This window comes from Aphis gossypii, chromosome 2, assembly GCF_020184175.1.
Source record: "Aphis gossypii isolate Hap1 chromosome 2, ASM2018417v2, whole genome shotgun sequence".
In the NCBI taxonomy this organism is placed as follows: domain Eukaryota; kingdom Metazoa; phylum Arthropoda; class Insecta; order Hemiptera; family Aphididae; genus Aphis; species Aphis gossypii.
The window spans coordinates 46,003,613-46,030,776 of NC_065531.1; the positions used below are offsets into that span (position 1 = coordinate 46,003,613).

At 26.9% G+C, this 27,164-nt stretch overlaps 2 protein-coding genes across 4 annotated transcripts; one reads left to right on the top strand and one right to left on the bottom strand.

Annotated features, from left to right (window-relative positions):
• Nucleotides 1-6,169: 6,169 nt before the first annotated feature.
• Nucleotides 6,170-21,094, top strand: LOC114130021 (class E basic helix-loop-helix protein 23-like). Of its 3 annotated transcripts, none has more exons than XM_050200498.1 (3): nucleotides 6,170-6,247; nucleotides 18,505-19,024; nucleotides 20,712-21,094. In XM_050200498.1, the coding sequence occupies exons 2-3, from the start codon at nucleotides 18,609-18,611 to the stop codon at nucleotides 20,968-20,970; spliced, it is 675 nt and encodes a 224-aa protein (XP_050056455.1). In that variant the 5' UTR covers nucleotides 6,170-6,247; nucleotides 18,505-18,608; the 3' UTR covers nucleotides 20,971-21,094. The 3 variants fall into 3 exon arrangements, with proteins under 3 accessions (XP_050056455.1, XP_050056456.1, XP_027850706.2); XM_050200499.1 differs by lacking the exon at nucleotides 6,170-6,247 and adding an exon at nucleotides 14,035-14,459 and having other exon boundaries at nucleotides 18,571-19,024; XM_027994905.2 differs by lacking the exon at nucleotides 6,170-6,247 and adding an exon at nucleotides 14,036-14,459.
• A 202-nt stretch (nucleotides 21,095-21,296) lies between these two features.
• LOC114130023 (GTP-binding protein SAR1b) lies at nucleotides 21,297-27,057 on the bottom strand. Its single transcript, XM_027994906.2, has 5 exons — nucleotides 26,786-27,057; nucleotides 24,327-24,385; nucleotides 22,917-23,036; nucleotides 22,534-22,832; nucleotides 21,297-21,457 (listed from the first exon to the last, which is right to left on the bottom strand). Exons 2-5 carry the CDS (start codon nucleotides 24,367-24,369, stop codon nucleotides 21,341-21,343), a joined length of 579 nt encoding a protein of 192 aa, XP_027850707.1. The 5' UTR covers nucleotides 24,370-24,385; nucleotides 26,786-27,057; the 3' UTR covers nucleotides 21,297-21,340.
• Between the last annotated feature and the right edge of the window lie 107 nt (nucleotides 27,058-27,164).

Below are 27,164 nucleotides of genomic sequence, written 5' to 3' on the forward strand. Positions count from 1 at the left end.
TATTGAGTATATTATATTATTATCGTTTAATTAATATAGTAAAAAAATGAATGCAGTTAAGGTAAACAATTAAGTATCGCTCTATTATACAGCTAGTATAATTAGTATTATTTAGTATATTATAGTTATTATAATGGGTACCTACTACCTATGTTAAATTTGAATTCAATTATGAATAATTGTATACGAAAAATGATTTTGAGTGGTGACGGTCTATCAAGGAGTTTATCAATTGCGCTCAAAACATTTTACAATATCTAAGGAAAACTTTTAATTATAATTATATAATAAATGAATACACTAACCGATTTTTTAATGGTTATTAATGTATATAATTATATAATATAAATAAATAAATAAATTTTTTCTTTACATTTAACAAGTTATTTTTTTATCATCAATTAGTCAAAATTTAAATTATACTTATATACTATATATTACTATAGTTAGATATTTTCATATCTGAATGTAGGAAAATTTGAATACAAGCGCAATTGGTACACTTACCTTAAAAAAAACATAATTTAGTTACAATTGGTCCATGTCCGTTGTATCAACCTATATCACTAACTATATAATATTTTATGATATGTTTTTTTTTTTTTTAGTATGATTATTAAAGTAATATTTATTTTGCTATTATCATTACGATAGGTTGATTTAATTTCGCCGAAAAAAATTGCATTTATTAAACTATTATAACTATAGTAAACATAACATTATAAATATTATAATAGAGCATATAAATGCTATTTACTTTTAAGTCAATAGCACTTTACCATAATATTCATAATATTAATATAGGTAGATAGTCTTAAAACTAATTATCTAGTTATTATTTTGTAAATGTCATTGCATAAAATAAAATTCATAACATACATAAACAGTTTTAAGTCCTCGTGAATAATAATTTTAAATTATAACAAATTAATGAATATCTGTATTCATACCTATCCTGTTTTTTTTTTTTTTGCTGGATTACCAATACACTGTGGTGATTGGATGCGTGTGTAAAGTTTGCTGTTTTTTTTACAACTTAATTAAATTTTTTTTTTTTTTGATTATAGCATAAGCATTGACTATAATCAATGGTATAAATAACTTTCGGCAGCAAAGGCCATTAGGATTTATGAAGAAGTATTTATAATATAAAAATATACAAAAAAGAGATTATAAAAATCTTGTACAGTGATTCATTTTACAACTTATTTAATATTTATTAACTTTGGAGTGATGATGAAATAAGCGACTGTTAAATTTGTTGCGTCTTTGGAGTTGTTCAATGATGTGTAGATATGCTCCTATTTCTCTGAAAGATTGGATTTTTCTCTGAATTCTTCATATGTAATAAGGAATTCCGTTAGTAGATATGGTCGATACTTAGGTTTACTCTATCGCATGATAGACATCTAGGAGAGTCTTCTTTATTCGTTAGAAAGTCGTAGTATACTTGAGTATTGCTGGTGCAAAGCTTGTTAATCGCTACCTCAATTTTTCTTGACATATTCGGTGGAAACCATTAATCAACCATTAATTTTAGTATCCATTTTTCCAGCTATCCTAAATTATGGATAATAATATTTTAATCCGTGGCCAATGCTATTGACCACGAACTATTTTTTATATTAGTTCGTACTATTCATGGCTAAATATATTTAGCCGTGGTTCTATTGACGTCGATTTACGATGATAGTAGCAGCGTCATCTACCGTCATATATTTGATTTTTCAATCTATTCGTGAAAAACTATAATGTTAATATTTAAAACACAATATGGAATCGACTGTGACTGTCGATAACTTGGGCCACTAGATAGAACTGCCGCATGAAATTTTATTTTAGAATTCATATGTGTGTGAAAATATTATAGTTTTTTTTTATCATAATCATTATCATTTTATCAAGTATGATAAATAATCATATTAATTATTAGTATTATTATTATTATTACACTCATCAAATCATCCACGAAATTATATAATATTTTATTAAAATTCCTTACCTCTATAGATGTATCTGCTTTATAAGTTCTATTTTATATTGTCTTTAGGTTTCAGATTTTGATTAGAGCGGTATGTATTGGTTTTATAATTATGGATTTTTAAAATTATTTTCCTGTTGTTTCTTAACTCTCTTTGTGCTATTTAATTTTTGGAGCGTTTAAAACGTTTCAATCTTCAACTTAGAAAGGTTTCTGGAAATTGGATTCAGTTGGTACTTTAAAGGGGTTAAATGCAAACAATTCTCATTATAAATTGTGACTTTTTTTCGTGCTATTATTTTACTGCAATCACCTAAACAATAACCTCGGACACGCGGATTACGTATTTCGGGTTATTATAATTAATTAAAAATTAAAAATGTATAGTATCTATTTAGAACTACACTATACGTTATTTTAGACTAGATACTATTTAATGTGTCAAGGGGTAGAGTGTAGACATATTTTATGAGTTCGATAAATAATTGATTTCACCGAGTCAGTTGGACGATGACGTGTTGAAATTGGATATTATAACCAGACCAATAAACGTAACGATATAATTGGATGATTGTATTATTTTTTTGTAAAATATATAGGTACTTCTATAAAGAGATGAACTGTATGGTGGTTAATGTATTAATATTTAATAAGCATGTATACCTATTACCGATACATATATATACATACCTGTACATTTTGTTTGGCCATATGGCAATTATAACGTTCATCCCTTTCTGAGTCCACTCGTGCGTACAAATAATAATAATAATACCACATAAATAACAAGTCAACTATTCGCGTATTAAGTATATATACCTACTGCTTACGCCCCTATTATATATATATATATATATATATATATATATGTGTGTGTGTGTGTGTGTGTGTGTGTGTGTGTGTTGTGTGAACTGTACCTATATGTTACGCCTCACTATATTTACGACTGGGTCATATACGAAGAATAATATATGTATATAATACACAGACAGTCAGCAGACGATATGTTGAAAATTAAATAGGTAGGTTATTAGCTCGTTGAAAGTATTCAATTGAATAATTATAAAAAAATATATGTTATATATATTTAATGTTATGTACTAGATACACAATAAAAAATAATATATATTATATATATATGCAAATATTGCGATACATAAATGTAAGTGATGATGTGGATAAATAGATAGAATAGTTATGTGAATATAAAATGAGAATTGAGAATTATGAAATTATAATAATTGAATGATAGATTTTAATTTTAAAAATACTGGTCACTGGTCATTTGATAAGATATTTACAGAAACCCATGGCTATTGACTATTGAGAATAAGCCTCGTTTAGCTCAATTTCTGACAAAGGATAAGAAGTGTGTCACTATGTTTTTTGTGTTATTAGTATTAAAATTTAAAACGTGTGCATGCTCACATGCATCTGTATTCTGTTGACAGCTCTAACAGTGAACACTATATGAAAACATTTCCTAAAACTTTCTTTTTAACACATTTGATGCATGGGAAAGATTTTTATTTTGTATGTTATTTTATAGTAATAATTATACTTTTAATATATACTATATAGATAATATACGATATATTTATGTTTTTTACAAAAATGATCATCTGTGTTTGATTCAAAAAGTAAAATATACGTCCATCTCATTTTGTCTAAGCACTTCAAAAATTATTTCTAAATTCTAAATTATTCCACGTTGTAATAATACATTTTCAAATTAACTGAATGAGTAGGTGTTAAATTTTATATTATATTAAGTCCGGAATTCGCTGCTACACAATCCTACAGGTTATAACTTATAACTCTTACAAACTTATAACTATATGAGTACCTATAATCTATACACTTTATAGACTATATATAGTAATATACTAATATGTCTATTATAATTAATAAATATAATATCATCTATACAGCAAGTTAAAAAAAAAAAATGCAATAAATATGCAGTCGTTACATTCCACCGGGTCTTCTGGGTACTCGGTCGTGTTTTTATTTTTTATCGTTAGAGGATCCCCGTAATATTTCGGTTAAAAGAATTAATTTATACCGCAAAATACGAATGCGACGACCCAACCGGTTTCTTCCTCGAGGGCACGCGCGCCGCGCACGTCTATTTATGCAGCTGCCGCCCCCGCCGCACCGATATTATCATAATTAAGCACATGAATTAAACATATTATATAAATAAAACAAGCGCTTGTTCCCGCCATAAAAATAAAAAAATAGAGACAGTTTCGTCTTATCTGTACAACTGATCGGGCGAAGCACCGCCGAATTTAATGACATGACTTACGATAATTATTATTTTGTCCGAAACCGTATTATACATTATAATATATTATGCTTATGTACATCGCAATGTACGATTACAATAGACGTACAAAACTACTATACTATTTGTCTGATGTCAGTAGTACTCGTTTACAATAAGTTATTAAGATGCTACTATGTTTCAAAAAAAAGTGTGGAGTCGATAAGTCATTGTCGAGGAACTGCGTTGACTATTTGACTATCCAAATTTAAAATTGGGTTTTCGCTCGAAAATATGAATTACGTATAGGCAGGTACCTATCGTATAGGCAACTGGCAAGTAATATTTTCTACTGTGTCATGATTATCTACATAGGTATACTCGTATCGTTATTTATGTCAAAACTCGAGTATAACGATAATATTAAGTAGGCTGTAGGTATGCTAACTTAATGTAGTAACGATAATTAAGAAGTAGCAATACGTTCAAACAATCACGTAATCCCAATATTTCGAAATATAGACAGTAGACACAAAATATTATGATTAATTGTACATACTTGTATAATGATGTATGTTTAAAAAAAAAATAGATACTTAGTATACATTATATTCATAAATACAGTCACGAAAGTTGAAACAATGACTCAGAATACTGAATAACTAATATTCTATTAGTTTACTAAACAGAAAACAATAAACCTAATATAGTAATCGAATAATTAATTAACATATTCAATTACTAATCATTAGATCGAATTCAAAAATACCATTTTGGATATTTAATCTATAATAGAGGTTCGAAAATGGACGAATTATTACACTAATCCTATCCGGACAAGATGAAAAAATACCACCCACCTTTGGGTCTTGAGCATAATCGTTACGGGTATTTCGCAGCATAATCACGACTGCAAAGTAAAATAATTATCGACAACTAGGTACCTATTCACCTGCATTATTTGATTTGAGTACATCAACATTTCAGTGTATTTCCAGACGAAATTATTATAAGATCATAAGATGATACATCATACATTATAAATTATAATGTATATCTGAATAATAGATTGATTGATAGATATCTAAATAATCATAGGCTGAACTAATGATTTACCCACAATTTTTTTCTTTGAACATTTTAATATTAAATCGAATCGGTGAAAAGGCTAACGAGTATTTCAGGTAAAATGACATACAACCTATTTACATACAACATAGAATTTATAAACACGCGTGTTTTATCATAAAGATAAAAACAATATTTAACTGTCTTACATAGGTTCTTTATAAGTTTTACAAACTAATATATTTAATATATATATATATTAAGCCATAATATTAAACATATAAAGTAGGTATATTAAAGATTTAAACACAACTATAACTTTTGGTTTAGTCGAAAATCTTGCTAGCTAGCTAGTTATGTAAAGCATGAACGTTGGAGAATATATATTTTACAATTACATAGGTAATACAGGCTAAACCACTTAAGGTACCATAATTAGATTCTATCAATAATTTTAAAATTAAATTATTGCTTTATTGGAGTTGAGTAGAGTACAGTCATACTGATTTATGATGGTAATTAAAAAAGTACGATTTATAATCAACGGCTTTCGATGATTTCTAATGTTTCGATAATATTTGAAGACATAATATTTTTGGGTGAACGAGATATAACAATTTCAATTCTCAATAATCGAAGCATTATTTTTAAAGCAATCGTTTGCTTATATTAACTCTATGTCTGTTAACTGTTAATACGTTCCATTATAAATTACAAGTACAGTAATAATAGTACTATCTAATACTTAGTACCTACTCGTGTTTTAATACTTAAATAAGATAAGTGTAAAAGTTAATTAGTGTTATAGAGTTGGTAGTTGGTACCTTATAAATTATAATATACCTTTGTATCATATGACTATTAAAAATGTAGTGTACAATGTATTACAGACTAAAGTATTATACATTCGTGTATCAAAAATTTAAAAGGTAAGTTGTAACGCTTAAATTATTATTAAATTATTGTTGTGTGGGGCATGCATGCAAACACATTTGATTAATTAGGTATGCATAATAATTAATTTTTCGTTCGTACAATCTACATCTATATTCTATAAATAAATATAAAACTATAGATATAAGTGATATAACATAAGACTATACCACATTAATACTGTTCGTGAATTAATTTTACTCTGTTGAAAAATTAAATTATGGGTATACCGACATACCGTTTACTGTCAACAAAAAATACCAATATACGGTTATTACTTATTATTGTTTTAACAATATAATTAAAATTATTGCATTGATTACGGGTTGGCTTATTTAGAACCAATATTAAATATATTGGGACTTGCGGTTCTTTAAAAAATATGATACCTATTTAATTTAATAATAATATATGTATATATATATATAATATAAATAGGTACTCTACATACACTGCAATTATATTTTATAATTTTATACTTTACATCTACCCGTTAGGCGTTAGCTGTATGATGGATTAATAATATAGGTAGTTTGTATTTATACGTAAAATATCTCCTACCTATTTTAACAAAAATATACCGATACGTTAAACTGTAACATAATATAAATAGCGGATAGCGGATCATAAGGCCATTAAAATTCTACATAATTTTCCAGAACATAGGTAGTAATTAAACATGAAATATGAATAATATAATATATATATTAATTTACTAGTAAGTCGTAATATATGAGTGTTTATACCGTTTATGATATTGGTATTCGAAATATGTTCACGACCTTCGTTATAAAATATGTTATAATGGCATACTTTTATTAATAAAGACGTTTGTATGATTTCAAACAATCGTCTTCTAATTAGATTAAGGCGGTAAGGGTATAATATAGCATTAATTATTATATAAAACTTTATATTTAGGTAGACCTGCAGCAGATACCCATTTATTATATAATATGCGTATACCCTCGTTCATGAGATCAAGCCCCGGACGAATAAAAGAGTATAATAATTATATAGTAAAACAGCTATAGTATAGGGTACATATTTTACATATATTCGCATTTCACAATAAGTATGGCAATGTTCTCGTATATGTCGTATTTATAGCGGTACAATATAAATGACTTCGAATATACAATATAAGTATATACCTACTAAAATACAAAAAAGTGCTATAAATTAGGTATACCTACATAATATTTATGATCTATATATGTGTATAGTAATTAATATGTATATATCTACGCATTATACTTTAACTTAAAAACTTAAACAATATAGGTATAATAATAAATACCAATTTATAAGTTGGTGTATAAATAATTATACAGAAATTGGACATTTTAATTTTAATTATATTATTATTATTATTATTATTATTATATTGAAAATTAATTTATACGACTCTTGAAATATTGAATGTTTTTGGTGTATATATGATAAAATTAAGGTAATCTTTGGCTTTTAAGGGGTCATATAAGTAGGCTCTAAAAAAGTTGAATAAAAACATGAAAAGTGCATTTAAAATGATTACTTTATTAACAATTAAATTTTAATACATTAGGTATGTACATATTGTAGAATTAGAAATGGTATATAATCTGCTACAACTTTCAACAATGAAATCTATAGTTTACGTTTATCGTTTTCTATTTAAGCAACGGTTTTTTCCCGTGATTTGACCCAAATTGGTGAGCCATTATTGCAACATAGTCATAGTAGTTCGTAATTCGTTAAAATTTCGTTTTTTATTCTTTTCAGTTATGAAAATGAGACTGATGTGGGTTATGCATTTTAAAGAAAATCTGGTTTAGGTAATGTTATAAGAAATAAAAGATATCAAATGTACATAATTGCATACAAATGTCACAATTATTAAGCATTGTTTTTTTAACATTTTAACACTGCCATTTATCTAAGTTTTTTTTTATAGATGGTTGAATTAATACGTTACAGCTACAGCTTACATTGCTTACAAGTTACAATTTAAAGTTGTAATAATTTCTATTATTCTGGGTATCCATCTGTCTGCAGGGAGGTTAGTGCAACGACCATCTCGCGATCAAACACATTGTTCTACATTTTTTAAATTGGTTAAATTTCTCCATAGGTATACCTAACCTCCCCTTGTTGCACCACTGGTGTCGACAGTCGACTGTCAGAAAAAAATATTAATAATCCATCCAAAATGGAAGATGCATTCATCTACACACGACCTTTTAAAAACTATTGATTTTTATAACAAAATATTTAAGTATATTATAAAAATATATAACTATTGTAAAATAAATATAGACAATATAAATGTAAATGTATACCTAATCGTGAATTATTCAATACTCTAAATTAAATCAAGTTAAATATGGGCCAATGAGTAATGATCTAAAATTTAAAGCCTTTATTTCTAACAAAAATAAAATTTTTCGAGGATTATACGAGTTAAAAGCACGTAAATACACCACACATCGTTTGGATTATATGATTTTCGTGACATTGCAAGGAATATAAAGGAATAAAAAAAAATAGACGGTTATTAATATACTCCAACTACTATTATTGGCATATATTGGAATGAATAAACAAATTATTTTTTTCAAAATTATCTACGTTACAATTTTCTATTAATATTATTATATTATTATTATTATTATATTGAAAATTAATTTATACGACTCTTGAAATATTGAATGTTTTTGGTGTATATATGATAAAATTAAGGTAATCTTTGGCTTTTAAGGGGTCATATAAGTAGGCTCTAAAAAAGTTGAATAAAAACATGAAAAGTGCATTTAAAATGATTACTTTATTAACAATTAAATTTTAATACATTAGGTATGTACATATTGTAGAATTAGAAATGGTATATAATCTGCTACAACTTTCAACAATAAAATCTATAGTTTACGTTTATCGTTTTCTATTTAAGCAACGGTTTTTTCCCGTGATTTGACCCAAATTGGTGAGCCATTATTGCAACATAGTCATAGTAGTTCGTAATTCGTTAAAATTTCGTTTTTTATTTTTTTCAGTTATGAAAATGAGACTGATGTGGGTTATGCACTTTAAAGAAAATCTGGTTTAGGTAATGTTATAAGAAATAAAAGATATCAAATGTACATAATTGCATACAAATGTCACAATTATTAAGCATTGTTTTTTTAACATTTTAACACTGCCATTTATCTAAGTTTTTTTTATGGATGGTTGAATTAATACGTTACAGCTACAGCTTACATTGCTTACAAGTTACAATTTAAAGTTGTAATAATTTCTATTATTCTGGGTATCCATCTGTCTGCAGGGAGGTTAGTGCAACGACCATCTCGCGATCAAACACATTGTTCTACATTTTTTAAATTGGTTAAATTTCACCATAGGTATACCTAACCTCCCCTTGTTGCACCACTGGTGTCGACAGTCGACTGTCAGAAAAAAATATTTAATAATCCATCCAAAATGGAAGATGCATTCATCTACACACGACCTTTTAAAAACTATTGATTTTTATAACAAAATATTTAAGTATATTATAAAAATATATAACTATTGTAAAATAAATATAGACAATATAAATGTAAATGTATACCTAATCGTGAATTATTCAATACTCTAAATTAAATCAAGTTAAATATGGGCCAATGAGTAATGATCTAAAATTTAAAGCCTTTATTTCTAACAAAAATAAAATTTTTCGAGGATTATACGAGTTAAAAGCACGTAAATACACCACACATCGTTTGGATTATATGATTTTCGTGACATTGCAAGGAATATAAAGGAATAAAAAAAAATAGACGGTTATTAATATACTCCAACTACTATTATTGGCATATATTGGAATGAATAAACAAATTATTTTTTTCAAAATTATCTACGTTACAATTTTCTATTAATATTATTATATTTTATTTACATTACATACTTATTATACCTAGTGCGAAGATGAAAATTTTTTTAGAAACACATCAGCTATAACCTTCTATAGAATTTTTATTGTTATCAAAATATACTTATAACAGATAATGTTTATATTTTTCTAACTTAAATGTGTATAAATTATAAATTTATAAATATGGGCAAGTATAATAATTAAATATTAAATAACATTAGCACGAACTTAGATTTATATATTATATATATATATATATATTAATTTACTAGTAAGTCGTAATATATGAGTGTTTATACCGTTTATGATATTGGTATTCGAAATATGTTCACGACCTTCGTTATAAAATATGTTATAATGGCATACTTTTATTAATAAAGACGTTTGTATGATTTCAAACAATCGTCTTCTAATTAGATTAAGGCGGTAAGGGTATAATATAGCATTAATTATTATATAAAACTTTATATTTAGGTAGACCTGCAGCAGATACCCATTTATTATATAATATGCTTATACCCTCGTTCACGAGATCAAGCCCCGGACGAATAAAAAGTATAATAATTATATAGTAAAACAGCTATAGTATAGGGTACATATTTTACATATATTCGCATTTCACAATAAGTATGGCAATGTTCTCGTATATGTCGTATTTATAGCGGTACAATATAAATGACTTCGAATATACAATATAAGTATATACCTACTAAAATACAAAAAAGTGCTATAAATTAGGTATACCTACATAATATTTATGATCTATATGTGTGTATAATAATTAATATGCGTATATCTACGCATTATACTTTAACTTAAGAACTTAAACAAATATTTAATAATAAATACCAATTTATAAATAGGTGTATAAATAATTATACAGAAATTGGAAATTTTAATTTTAATTATATTATTATTATTATTATTATATTGAAAATTAATTTATACGACTCTTGAAATATTGAATGTTTTTGGTGTATATAGGATAAAATTAAGGTAATCTTTGGCTTTTAAGGGGCCATATAAGTAGGCTCTAAAAAAGTTGAATAAAAACATGAAAAGCGCATTTAAAATGATTACTTTATTAATAATTAAATTTTAATACATTAGGTATGTACATATTGTAGAATTAGAAATGGTATATAATCTGCTACAACTTTCAACAATAAAATCTATAGTTTACGTTTATCGTTTTCTATTTAAGCAACGGTTTTTTCCCGTGATTTGACCCAAATTGGTGAGCCATTATTGCAACATAGTCATAGTAGTTCGTAATTCGTTAAAATTTCGTTTTTTATTTTTTTCAGTTATGAAAATGAGACTGATGTGGGTTATGCATTTTAAAGAAAATCTGGTTTAGGTAATGTTATAAGAAATAAAAGATATCAAATGTACATAATTGCATACAAATGTCACAATTATTAAGCATTGTTTTTTTAACATTTTAACACTGCCATTTATCTAAGTTTTTTTTTATAGATGGTTGAATTAATACGTTACAGCTACAGCTTACATTGCTTACAAGTTACAATTTAAAGTTGTAATAATTTCTATTATTCTGGGTATCCATCTGTCTGCAGGGAGGTTAGTGCAACGACCATCTCGCGATCAAACACATTGTTCTACATTTTTTAAATTGGTTAAATTTCTCCATAGGTATACCTAACCTCCCCTTGTTGCACCACTGGTGTCGACAGTCGACTGTCAGAAAAAAATATTTAATAATCCATCCAAAATGGAAGATGCATTCATCTACACACGACCTTTTAAAAACTATTGATTTTTATAACAAAATATTTAAGTATATTATAAAAATATATAACTATTGTAAAATAAATATAGACAATATAAATGTAAATGTATACCTAATCGTGAATTATTCAATACTCTAAATTAAATCAAGTTAAATATGGGCCAATGAGTAATGATCTAAAATTTAAAGCCTTTATTTCTAACAAAAATAAAAATTTTTTCGAGGATTATACGAGTTAAAAGCACGTAAATACACCACACATCGTTTGGATTATATGATTTTCGTGACATTGCAAGGAATATAAAGGAATAAAAAAAAATAGACGGTTATTAATATACTCCAACTACTATTATTGGCATATATTGGAATGAATAAACAAATTATTTTTTTCAAAATTATCTACGTTACAATTTTCTATTAATATTATTATATTTTATTTACATTACATACTTATTATACCTAGTGCGAAGATGAAAATTTTTTTAGAAACACATCAGCTATAACCTTCTATAGAATTTTTATTGTTATCAAAATATACTTATAACAGATAATGTTTATATTTTTCTAACTTAAATGTGTATAAATTATAAATTTATAAATATGGGCAAGTATAATAATTAAATATTAAATAACATTAGCACGAACTTAGATTTATATATTATATATATATATATATATCTTAGTTTGTGTCTAGTAGCATATTAATATTTAATATTTTAATCACACTACATAGATACTATATAATCTATTGTAACTATTATCTATAGCCGCAATATTAAGGAGCGTATTACACTACTTTACAGTAGGGTTTAAATTGTTGAGTGTATCTACTTATTACAATAAATAACAAAATATTAATTCTTATTTCAGACTTAAAGTTTAATTACCAGTGATTTTCTCTGTAGTATATGCGATTACATATATCAATACATGTCTTTATTATAGTATACATGGTTGATGGATTAGAATGATTAGATTATAGCGCATCGTTAATCAAAACGATATCTTCCCCCGGCCTACGGTCTCCTGATTATGTCTAAGTGAGTTATGAGTACCTATATAGTGTACCTATTATATGATAAAAGTAAATATTTTTGGAAATTTACAATAAAAGAGTAGGTTAGTATGTTGTAAGTTGTAACACCGCATTTTAATTCTTATGGTAAAAACTAAAAACAGATTATAATATGATAATTGTATTACAATTTAAATTTTTGTCACATTCAACTGTTTATTAGACACCCATACATACCTATATGGCTACATTTTCCTTAAATTAGAAAGAAGAATTATTAGTCATAGATAAACAAAATAATTTATGGTAACCTACCAAGTAATACATTATTGCTAATAGAAAGGTGAAAAAATAAAAATGTTCTGATTTATTGATTTGTATTTTATAGTATATTGTTACTATAATACAAGGGTGGCCAAACTTTTTTTGGTCCCGATCTACTAAAAATATACTTCACCTTTTAAACTTAAATTAAATTACTTTAAGGTTAGAAAAAAAGTATGAAAGTACAATATAATATATAGTCTGTTAATTTATCAATAATTTTACTTTTAATTATATTTACTTTCATGGGCGCAGATAAAACATGAAAATATGAAAAATAAAAAATCGATTCCACTGAATCAATTAGGCTTAGAGTTAAATGTATATAGGAATATATAAGCTTATAATTTATAAGTGTATACGTGCACTGTGCAGCTATTTTTCAAATCAACTATTAAAATGGATAACAACCATGCAATAGGTATGCAAAGTACGCAATAATTCCGGATCCTAATTATTATAATACCCATTTAAATAAGACGGTTGGCCATAGAGTCTCGGCGAGTATTGGAGGAAAAGATGTCAGTATAATTATCGTAAGTTTATTGTAACTTATAAGTTTATATAGTCACACAACACATGTGTATAATATATTAAGACTGTGTGAAATTATTGTTCCGGGGGATGATTTTGAAGTCAGGCTGCAAGGCGCGGGTGCAACGGATAGGTGCAAGCGTAGGCCCGTCGCTGTGGTGGGGAGGGAAACAAATTCGAAACGAAACGAGCGAATAGAATCGTCTAACGTATAATATATAATGACCGCGCGCACGTTGTAAAAGATAAAAGATATATCTATTACGGTACAATTATTGTTATTATCATCATCATCGTTACCTATACACGCGCGTAGGATGACCATATGCCGTCTGCCGGCACGCGCTTCCGCGTCAATGAGTGTTCGGGGCTCGTGCCGTCAACTGCCGCGCCGTCTGTTTAAGTGCCCAATAATAATAATAACGATAATAATACATAATATAGTGCCGTCGGTGTCGTCTGCGATCGTATTTCGCCCGCGAGTTTTTTTCCACACTTATTAAAATCATTTATGTTTATATTATACGTATCCATTGGCTGTGAATTTATCGTACATAATATTATAATTAATTGTGCTATACCGTCATGATTATATATGTATACTTACACGAATAGCAAACGTACATAGCTGGATTGAATTGTAACATACATATACCTACGGGTAAAACACCGCCTACGCTTTATCAACAGGTAAAAATATATTTTGTGATTTTTGTTACCCGAGGTAGAGTAAGTACCTACCGCGCCTAACTTACTACACCATTGTCCATTCCTAATATTCGAATATTTTTCCATTAAATTTAAAATCATTTAAATCGTTAATAAAAAAACGCTTCTATTGTTTATTCTCTTTTATGATCGACTATAACGGTTGTAATTCTTATCTAACGATCATAAATGTAAATTTACATTATACACATGACTTTTTCCGTGGTTAAGTTTGGTGAAGATTTATGTGAGAAGTACTAGGAAAGAAGTAGCTGTAAAGCAATGAGAAAAATATTTGTGAATACTTTATAATATGTAATATTCCATATATTAACATTTCGAAAATATTACAAAATAATGGTTAACCGATAGGTATAACTGGTATTAGGAGTTAATAGTTATTGTGCGAGAATTAAGATATATTATCATGAGTACCTATTGAATAGTCTTATTTATTAATATTGTTAGTAAGCCAGTAATCTGTAAGCCGAATGTTTATTAAATTGATTAACAATATTCTTTAATTTATAATTATAGATACCTACTATTAAATATTATAATAAAATACAAGAGTAGGCGTACCTATCTATCTACACTAAAAAGACGTTATACCGATCGTTTTCAGTGGTAAAAATATGTCCACTCTGCAAAAAAAAAAAAAAATGCAGCATTAAAAGATAAAATTGGATAGTGTAATGAAAAAAAACTATTATAATATCTACAAGTATTTGTAATTGTTTCCATCCACAAAATGTACGTTCATCATATGATTTTTACATTAGTATTAGTACCTACTTAAAGGTATAGGTACCTAATAAATTTGAGTTTTTAGATTAAACGATAAAAGCATTAGGTAGGTATATCTGTGTTCTTTTGACTATATTTTTTGATACTAACTTACCTAATCTAGTATAGGTGTACCTACAATGTAGGTACCTACTGTAATAATTAAACTTTAATCTAAAGTATAGAAATAGATCGTTAGAAGAAAACAGAATTCATATAATGTTCTTATTTGTTTGATAAACACATATTTTATTTACCTCAATAATAAACTATTTTGAATCCATCATTATTAATACGGAAGACGAAATTAATCAAATATTAGGATGAATAATTAAGTATAGTTTATGGCTTATAGAAACCATTATTACTCACAAAATATGAAAATATAATAAAGGAAAAACTATAATATTCTTTTATTGGTATATTTTACCGATATTTTAGATTCTGAATGGAGTGAAGAATGTATTGATTTTACAATGATGTATGTTTTTTTTTTTTTTTTTTTTGTTTTTTTTTTTTTTGTGTCTGTGTACAGCATAACTAGTCGAAATAATGCTCCAATTTCAAACTATGGGGGTGGTTTCCGATGTAAAAGTGAATATCCTTGGTGCATTATAGAGGTAAAAAGTTAACATTTTCCAATAGTTTTCAAAAAAATCGAGAAAAACAAAAAAAAAAATGACTGAAAAACGGCAATTTTTACGCAAAACCAGTTTTCGACCAAATCGATTTTTTTTTATTGTTGTAATTCAAAAACTAATCACTGAAAATACTTGAAATTTTTACCAAATGTTCATGTCAGTAGTATCTGTATATAGTTAAATTTTCAAAAAATTTTGACTTTTTTTGAGTTATTTATAGATCACTGAAATTTTCGTTTTTTTTGAGAAATTTTTTTTTAAGTGTCGATAAAAAATTTTGGGATGACCAAAAAGTTTTGAAAATTTAATACAAGGTTCCTTATGAGATGTTTTTAATGTAGCTAAAAAAAATTAAAAATCGTTAGTCACAATTTTTTTTTATAAGCGTTTTTAGTTCAAATTTTTACGAAATCTGTCGAAAACGCGAAAATTTGCAAGTAATTTTGAAGTTGAAAAATCATGAAATTTTTTTCTTTTATAACTAAGTTTTGAAAATTTGGTACAAGGTTCTCCATACATTTTTCTTCAAATATCTGTAAAAAAAACTCTACCGGATTCAGACAAAAAATTTTTATGAGTGTTTGAAATTTAAATTTTTACAAAAACCGCGTTAAATAACAGTTTAGCCTCAAACGATTTTTGATATTTGTTATTATTCAAAAAGTATAAGTCGTAGATACTTGAAAATTTTACCAGTTATTAAGATTCGCGTTTTCTTTACGTGATTTAAATTTCAAAATATTTTGACTTTTTTTGAGCTATTTATAGACAACTGAAATTTTCAATTTTTCTGAAAAAATATTTTTGAAGTGTCGATAAAATTTTTTTGGCCCTATCAAAATACTTGAAAATTTAATACAAAGTTCCTCATAAGTTATTCTTATAGTGATTAAAAAATTATAAGAATACATAGGCACAATTTTTTTTTATTAGCATTTGAAGTTCAAATTTTGACGAAAATTCGTCAAAATTATGAATATTTGCGAAATATTTGAAGTTGAAAAATCATAAAATTTTTTGTGTTTATAACTAAGGATTAAAAATACAACACTAAGTTTTCCATAAGTTTACCTTCAAGTATCTATAGAGAAAACTCGAAGCATCATTATAGGAAAAATTTTAAGTGCGTTTGAATTTTAAATTTTAACGAAATAGCGTAACGATAACGATTTATCCTCAAACGATTTTAAATATTTGTTATTATTCAAAAAGTATAAGTCGTAGGTACTTGAAAATTTTACCAGTTATTAAGATTCGCGTTTTCTTTACGTGATTTAATTTTCAAAATATTTTTTAATATAAGCTGGTTTTTTTAAACCACCTTTTTCACCAACCACTAGAAATTATATCCTAGGCTGACAAATCATCTTCGTTCAGAATCGTTTTTCGTATACAATGATAACTATCATTGGATTCAAATTTAACACTCCTATAATATAATATAATAATGATCCATACGGCACCTAATGTACAGCAGAGCGGTACTCACTTGCCCACTTTTTTTTTTTTGCATGAAAATATAAACTTTAGATACTGATGCGATAAACTCCGCCAATTGCAATTAGTTGTAGTAGGTTCCTAGTTAAGGTACTGCCAATACCGGCCACCGGGAACAACTTTGTTGGCGGCAAATGTTGACTGTCTTACCTAAAAGACATCTCATCGGCTGATAAATGATAAATCGTGATGAATAAACTTGACGCAATTTTCAAATTATAAATTAGATCTAGGTACGTTATAAAAGAAGTATTTTATTATTTATTTCCACCAAATGTTTAGGCTTAACGTAACGCTGAATTTATTTTAACTACTAATACATACAAATTTATCCATTCATAATTGAGAATAGGTACACGTCCAAATACATATCACTTAAAAGAAAAAATTTCGAAATCGAACTTGTAATTCGTATCGGAACATCCTATAGTATTGGCATGGCTTATTAAATCGTAAATTATAATAGACGCGTATACACAAAGAGGGTTTAGGATTAAGAGTTAACCCCCTCTCACCCAAGGGCGTATTTCTGGGGGGGGCGATGGGGCGATCGCCCCCCCCAGAGCCTCTGTTTTTATTTCTATTTAATAGTACCTACTTTAATATTTTCGTAATTATATGTAATTATGATACAAAAAGTGTACACCGAATAAAGTAAAATAATTAAACATTTTAGAATAGCACTCCTAGTTGTTTAAATAGGTTAACATATACATTATAATACGGCCTTTTACGGTTTTTTTTTTTAAATTGTATCAATAAGTCGCCCCCCCCTTGAAAATAGGGCCAGAGACGCCCTTGCTCTCACCAAATATATTTTTGTGTACACACTTAGTAGTTGGTATATTAATAATGACGTTTAGCTGCGTTCCCGTTTTCCTTGATCGCAGTGGCGGATTCGAGAGGAGCCCGTCCCCTCCCCCTCGACAGTTATATCATATATTTTGTAAGGTCTATAGCATCAAATCCCAAACTGTTTTTACAAAGTTGATGTGAACATTGTTGGCCACCACCTCCCCCCCCCCCAAAAAACAGCTTAATTGATATATACGCGTATATATTTTCTTTGTAATTATATATAATATTATAATAAACTGATGTAGGTACAGCAAGACAACACTATATATATCATATATATAACTGTCCGATATATTGCAGGTTTACTGCAGCAATACCGGCGAATGGTGGTCGAATAACCTGGCCGACGATGGATATGGTTCAGTATCGTCATCATCATCAGCACCAGCAGCACCAGCACCAGTCGTTCGACACGCACCAGCTGGGACATTTCGCTGCGGGGGCGGTCGACTACGCGCACGGTTCCGGCGGCCCGGGAAATTCGAACGGAAACGGCGAATCGCCGTCCAGACACGGCGCGTACTGGCAGTGGCAACACTCGTCCGACGGTTCGTCGTCCGAAGGGTACAATCACGGGCAGCGCGCGTTCTTCGACGACTCCGCGGACCGCGGCTACTGGGACGCGACTGCGAGCTGCGGTAGTCCGCCACCGCCGTCGACCCGACTACCGCCGCCGGACGGCGAATGCTCGTTCACCGGTCATCTGCAGCTGTTGAATCCACTGTCGTCCCAGCGCGGTGACCGATGGAATCGTTCCTATTTCAGGTAGGTACCGCGGTGATCTCGACCTACCTGTATACAGTAGGTATACACGTCTGGTCGGCAATCTCTCTATATTAATTACGCGTACGATATGATATTTCCCATATACCTATAGGTACATAATATATCAAATTAAAACCTTTTTATATTTAAGTATAGATATTTTTTAATTATTATAAGATAAAAATCAATATTATTTCATGACATAGATTTATTAATATAACATGTGACTAATGTGTCTTCTAATAAAAACTACCGTACGGGGTACGGCGTAGGTACGCCGAAAATAAAAATGAATTAATCGCGCCTCCCTTGAATAAATGAAACGTTTTTTTATTAACCGCACAGAAGGTACACATTATCAATATTTATCTCGTGTCTCCCCTATTATAAGTACTATGGGAAACGCACCTCACGGGCTAAAAACCGATGCCCGGGGTTTAGTAAATCGGATCTGCGATAATTTGTGTACATTTTGAAAGTGGTAAATCGAGTCCGAAGGTAGGTCCCGTTCTTACCTTCGATTATTAAATATTATAATACTACTATTGTCCATTTTTTTGTTACCTACATTTAAATCTAGGTATATCATATTATCAACTGGAAAATACCCTGCAAAATTAATATTGATTTAACTAGGTAGATACAATAATAAAAATTGATGTTTTAATTAATAATTTATACAACATTTACCAATTACCATAATGGCATATTGGCATAATTTATTATAAAACATAGTCAATGATTTGAATTCTAGAAAAGATTATTGTAGATAGATATTAAAAAATATATAACTTATTTTTTCCTGCGATTCGATTTACCAACAACCTTTTTTTCCAAGACTGAACTTGCTTATTAACTTTTTTTATTTACCAATATTTAACTGGTCCTACTGACAAACGTCCTCTTGACAAAATGTATAAATTAATTACCGTTAATCAAAGTAAATATAACATTATAAAAAAATCTATTTGAATTATTATTATATAATAAAAAAAGTCAATTCGCAATTTAATATTTACACTGACAAAGTGACAACATAATATTGCCTAATGTTTTTAAGGAGAAGTTAAAGAAATTATAACTGTTATAACTGTATAGGTACCTATTTCGATATTTAAATTAAATGCATTTTAAACTGAAACAATTTAAAAATTCAGTTCAAATTCGAACTTCAAATGCTTATAAGCTAAAATAAAACTTATGTTATAGGCATCTAGGTAACTCATATTTTCAAGCATTGATTTTTTTTTTTTTTTATATCAATATTTGCAGAAAATAATTTTTAAAAAGTTAATTTTTTTTACTTCACTTACGTGAAAAATTACATCTAATTTGCTACCAAAAAGGCAGATCAATTTAAAGTTTAAGATCGATGCATTGTTATTGTTCAAAAAAATAGTTAATTTTTTGTAAATACAAAATATTTCTCATCATGTAGTATTCACTGTCTTAAAATATTGTCAAGACTGTGGTAGTATCATACAACATTAATTACTAGATAGCCCATAGCAAAATATGTGTAATATTAGATTCTAAACTAAAATTGTATAAGACTTCTATTCTTTCTTATGTTTTTAGTAATGTATTATATTTTATAACCATTAACTATTCCCACATACTATACTACTAACCAACCTATATTAAAGTTTTGTCTACACAACTTCATTGTACCTTTCATTTATTACAGACAATCAAATGACTACATATCAACAAAGCCTAACGGCAAAGAGTGTGTATCGCCAACAATAGCAAGAAAAAGACGTTTAGCAGCTAATGCAAGAGAACGTCGTCGCATGAATGGCTTGAATGAAGCATTTGATAGACTCCGTGAGGCTATACCAACTTCTATAGAGGATGAACATAAATTATCAAAATATGAAACACTACAAATGGCTCAAAGTTACATATCAGCGTTATGCAACTTATTGGATCAGGCTCATAAATAAAATATAATTTATTACTCAATTGTCAATTTTTTTACACATAAAATATTTTCTAGTCACATAACATTTTTTTCTTTTTATTTTGTCTATTTAATAAAAATAATAATGAAAAAGCAATTAAATACAATTAACTTTTATTTGTTTCATTACTGCACACCTAAATAAAAAATATATGTGGTACAAGACAAAAAAAAAAGTGTTACTTCAGTAAAATTATCAACATAAAAACTGAAAATTTGTTTATACACAATTATTTGATTGGAAGTTTAGCCATATTACATTAAATTGTATACCTTACTGGTAGAGAGAACAGTAAAAAAAAGAATGAATTTAAAAATTAAAATATATATTTTTTTAACATATATTATAAACATTAATCAATATATTGTGCCAGCCATCTGAACCCTTCTCCATAACCATGGCGTTTCAATACGGAGCACATGAATACTTCTAAAGGACGACCCGGAAGATCTTGTCTGGGTACTTTAGCCTAAAAATAAATCAATATTAGTTAATATAAAATTAAATCACAACAGATTATAGTAAATTATGTTATAAAAATATCTCAATCTACTGTTAATTGATATATTTTGCATATAGTATTGGATTAATTATTTCTTTATAAATAAACCACCACAACTAACATTGAATGTAGGTATTGAGTGAAATTTTACTATATTATTCTACAACATATGTAAGGTAATTTCTGAACTTAATAAATAATGTTTTGTTAAAATGTTCACATTGTTAAGTTTTTGATGAGATATTTAAAATTATAATTTTCATGTCCTTGTGCATTTAAAAATACAAAAACAATATTCTATGAGTATACATGAACATTAATAAAAAATAATTATATTTTATAGTTAATAATTTTTAATTTATAAATGAAAAAATTAAGGTGTTTTAATAAATTTATATTAAATGTTAATTATCTGTTACCTAGTTGAATTATAATCATTATTATGATGATTTTAGCACACAATTTGTTATTTCTACCTGACTTACACACAGACAGCAAAAATACCAATTTTGTGTTTTTAGCTTTAAAATTATAGTAATTTATTATCAAAGTCAAAGTTACACAATTTTTTTTTTTTATGTTGGCTTATTTACAATATTTCAATTTTTATGCAAATTATATAAAATTTAAATATGGCAAAAAACAATTGTATAATACAGATAATGTTTAATAATAGATCAACCTACTCTGTTAAAGCTACAATATTTATTCTGTAGAATATAAATTTTCTGTTGCTAACTGACTGGAGAGAGAAAACCAATTATATGTTGACATACATTTATGGTTTTTTATCATTTTCATGGATGAAAGATGAATAAATTTTTTTATCATAATTACAATTTTGAAAAGTTAATAAATAAACAAAAGTAGTTTAGTTTATAAATACATACATTCAACATATTCTTATACACAAATAAGATTAAGCAATTACTGATGGTTGGATTTTTGAAAAAATTTAAATGAATAAATATAATAATAAAATACAAAAATATTAATAGGTTTAATATATAATTATATATAATATAATATCATGGTTTACATACTTTTCCAGTTGTTTGGTTCAATGCAAAGTAATTTCTTAATTCTGTTTCATTCAATGCACCTTGTCTATCAATTTTGTTACCAAGAACGAGTACGGGGCAGTTAGATAAGGATTCATCAAGCAATAATGAATCTAATTCATTTTTACTTTCCATAATTCTAGATTTGTCACAAGCGTCTACCAAAAATACAATTGCATCTACAGCAGGGAAATAATCTTTCCATACTTTTCTTGCTTGTGAATGGCCACCCAAATCAAACGTTGTGAATTTTATGTTTCCAACAGACAATTCCTCAGATGCTATAAAATAAATTATCAAATATTAAATTACCAAGTACAAAAGTATAAAATATTAAGATTTTAAAACAGGTTCAATGTTCATACTTGGATGCAATGTTGGAGTGTGCTGTGCCAAACGATCATCTTTCAACATATGTAATAAAGTAGTTTTTCCAGCATTATCTAAACCAAGGAATAGTAGTTTTCCTGATTTTTTCCACAGTCCTATGAAATTTTAATATTATTACTGGTTAGATCAATTGTTTTGAAAAAAAATACATAATATATATTGAGACATAATCATATACTATCTAGCACAATAAGTATATATGATGACGGAAGATAAAATTTAATGCATTCTTGGGGTAAGAAGTCACCCATTAGTGACTCTTAACTAACAGTTGTTCAGTTGTTTTTATAGATAAATATACATATATTCATTATATTTTTTCTTTAATTAGTTTCCAAACAAGTAACAGCACCAGTTCCTTTATATATGAATACCTGGGATGGGTTTCTAGGTAAGGTTAGAAAGGACAGGTTTTTAATGAGTGAATTTAGGTATACTTGGAAAGGGGTGGGAAAGTTTTTGTAGAAGTGTGCAAATTCTCCAGTTACTGTTTTCATTACAAAGTCTTAAGTAAAGTGTAACTAGATACAAATGATGGGGAATTTGTAGGTTAGATTAACAAATTCAATGATGACGTAAGATACCCTCCGACACTGGATACAAACTCACCTGGCTGACGTGTTACATGTATTTTCATAGTTTTTTAAAATACTAGCTGACAGTGTATGACTGTGTAAATACATGGTTTGGCTATTCAGTATATATTTTTAAATAATAGAGTATAATTGGTTTTTAGTTAACGCTTTTTATGATATGATAGTGGGGAAGGTTTTATCTTTAAAACCATTTTGGCTTGGCATGCATCGTAGTAGTCTAAAAATAAATAATGTCAGCATTGAACATGTTAAGGAAAATATTCTGGTGTTATTGGATTTTGTTGGTATTGGTAAATTTTGCAGTACTTCATAATTGAAGACCATAGGTCTATAGTGCTATAAGTAATATTGTATACATAAGAACTTTAACTTTTAATCTGAAGTGTTTATTGTGTGTAGGTAATGTAAGTAAAGTTTCTTGATAATGAATATGGTTATTTTAAGTGAGACACTTATCCAAAGTCCTAGGTATCTACCTATGTTAGATTTGGGAATATAAATTTGATGTAAATAAATGAATGTAAAACATAATATGTACACAAATTATACACATCATTAAAATTATTTATTTTGTATTCATGTATTCATATTATTCAATGATAATAGAAAAATATTAAGAGTGATTGAATATTAATATAATATTATACTTATAATAAAATAATAAATCATTGAATTTACATGGTTAAAAAATAAGTAAATTTGAATCAGTTAAAAATATTACAATATTTCCAATACCTAATCAATAATTACATAATAAACAATAATAATAGCTGTTGAAATATTACTCACCTAAATATCCTAGAACGCCAGTAACCCAATCCCAAAGAAACATTTTTTGATGAAATTATCTGTAACATACAACAGGTAATCATATTATGTAAATACTTTTTAATATTTTATTTAAGATAAACTTGTAATATATAACTATGTGAATTTCTAATCAAATATTAGCTGTTACTTTATAGAACACATAACTATATCATATTTTTGTTAATAAAAATAATAAGTATTGTGTATCAATACAAATATAAATGTAAGTTTATTATCAGATAAAAGATGTAATTTTATTTATAACTACATTGGTTTAGCAAATATGGTATGTTAAAATAACCAAATTTAAAATTGAAAGTATACAATACTTAAGTGTATAATTAGGAAATATAAAAAAAATGTATTCAATTTTATTTTTATTTTAATAAAGATTAATGATTTAATAATATATAAATTATTTTTTATAGAATGAAAAGTATTAAAATACAAAAATATATGAATTAAGTGTTTAATCTATGATTTTGAAAAATAGGTAGGTATATCAAGAAAAATTAATTATCATGAATTCTTAGTTACTATTTAAAAACCTTCAAGACCAGTTTTGATTGTTGTAAACCTGTTAAAGAGTTATAAGAAGTAAATAAAAAATATTCATAAATTTATCACAGCATTTTGTGTCTATACCATCAAGGACAAGTATACTATTATAAATAAATTATAATCATTAAATAGGTTAGCATAGAAAATGGTTAATATTAAATAATAATATATTAGCCAGAAGAGGGTGATTTATTGTAAAATATAAATGATATATTTTGTATACCTATATCATTAGATGTTTCAAATAAAGCAGTTATTAAGTAGGTATCTTGAATTTCATAATTTGTATTATTAATACTGAAATTCCTCTACAATTTAATTAAAAGATAGTAACAGCAGATATTTTTTTAATATTAGATGAGCTAGCTAAACACTATTATTAACACTTAAAAATAAAAAAGGGGGGTAGTAAATTAAATGATAATTTCTATAAATAGGTAACTATAAAAAAAGATCAAGTTGAAATATATAAAAAGGAATTAAAGGTATAGCTACAATGTTATGAATGATTATGACAAATAAGATATGCAAATAAAATTATAACCATCAATGGTGACATCCAAGAACATCCGTGTGTTTTATTGTTATGTACCTTGAAATTATTGATTATAGTATCACCTAATTAACTAAGACAATACTTACTTATAAATTCAAATTGTATACTTTACACCTAATTATTACCTACTAGTGCTAAAATTCTGGTTAAAATGTTTAAAATCTAGATTAGATTCTGAATTAAATTGATTAGGTATAAAGTATTTTTTTCTTTTATATAATATTACTACTTCTTTTTCTTTGAGTAAGATTGTAAGAATGATTCACACATTACACATTATTAATTATAGATTTATCTATCATATATATTGGACATATTTCTGGTTATTTCGTTAATATAATACTAAATTAAGCATCTATTATAATATGTAACCAATATCCTGTACTGATTTTAAAACTTAATAAAAATCAGAGCATAGGTAAAATATTCTCATAATAATAATTTAAGTTTAGAATTATTTACTATAAAATTGATTTGTTCACAAATTAAGTATTTAGTATTCATATTATATTATGTATATTTTAATTAATAAAATATGTAGTATTATATCTACTATAAAAATTTTAATTTTAATTTAAAAAAAATATTATATTTTTAAAATTAAACTCAAAAGATTATAATTTATAACATAGATAATATAAATATATAATGAGAAATTATTTTTCAAAACTTAAAATATTTGCTCAAGTTATTTAAACATATTATTATGAAAATCTTGAAGATAATACTAATATTTATTTTAAAAGCATTTAAAAGTTTAAAAGAATGTTTTATTTATACATAATGGTTATTTTCATGACCAATCACAGGACAGGATGTGAAAATTAAAACTCATGTCGGACGTGAAAATAATTACTGCCTTATTTATAATAAATACTACAAAGCATTTTTAACTATAAAATTGATACCAATAATAAAAAAGTACTTCAATAGTAAGCTAGCAAAGAAGAGTATTTATAGTCCTTATGGGATATCTATATTTTTTCTTTTAAATTAATATCACTTGATATAGGTACCTATTTTAGTTGGTTTAAATTTTTATTAAAAATTTTACTTCAAGTCATTGTTTTAGGCAGGTATGTGCAAGAATTATAAAATGTAAGATCTAATATTGTAATGACGTCATTAACAATTGTTTTTGATTTTACGCAATTACACTTTACAAATACAGTAATACTGATTTCGGAAAACGTAATAATAAACAATTAATAAGAATATATTTAATTCGAATATTACACAAACCTTGAAATGAAAGCAAATTAAAACGAACAATAAAATGACGAGCAAAGATCTTTAATTACAATAAATAGGGTTTACATACCTTTAAAAATAGTAATATGTACAGTAAATCAGTGTCACAACTTAATGTCGTTCATTGGTAAAAAGTTTTTGATGTCGTAACAGTTATTGTTGGCCACAATTCGATTCTCACTGTGCGTCTGGGCCGACGAAAAGTGAAGACAGCTACGTTACCAACAAAGTCCCTAACGAAGCGTCGTAGTAGAAAAACAGATAATTTATATTATGTACACAATATACCTAAACTAAATTAATGATAAATAAAATCTATGGACTATGAGCAAAATAAAAATATAAACGATGACTTGACGTGCAAAATAAAGTGATTAAAACATTGATAGGGCGTGGAAGTAGGAGAAGGGGTTCCAATGTGTCACAGAGCCATCGGTGACTAGCAAAGT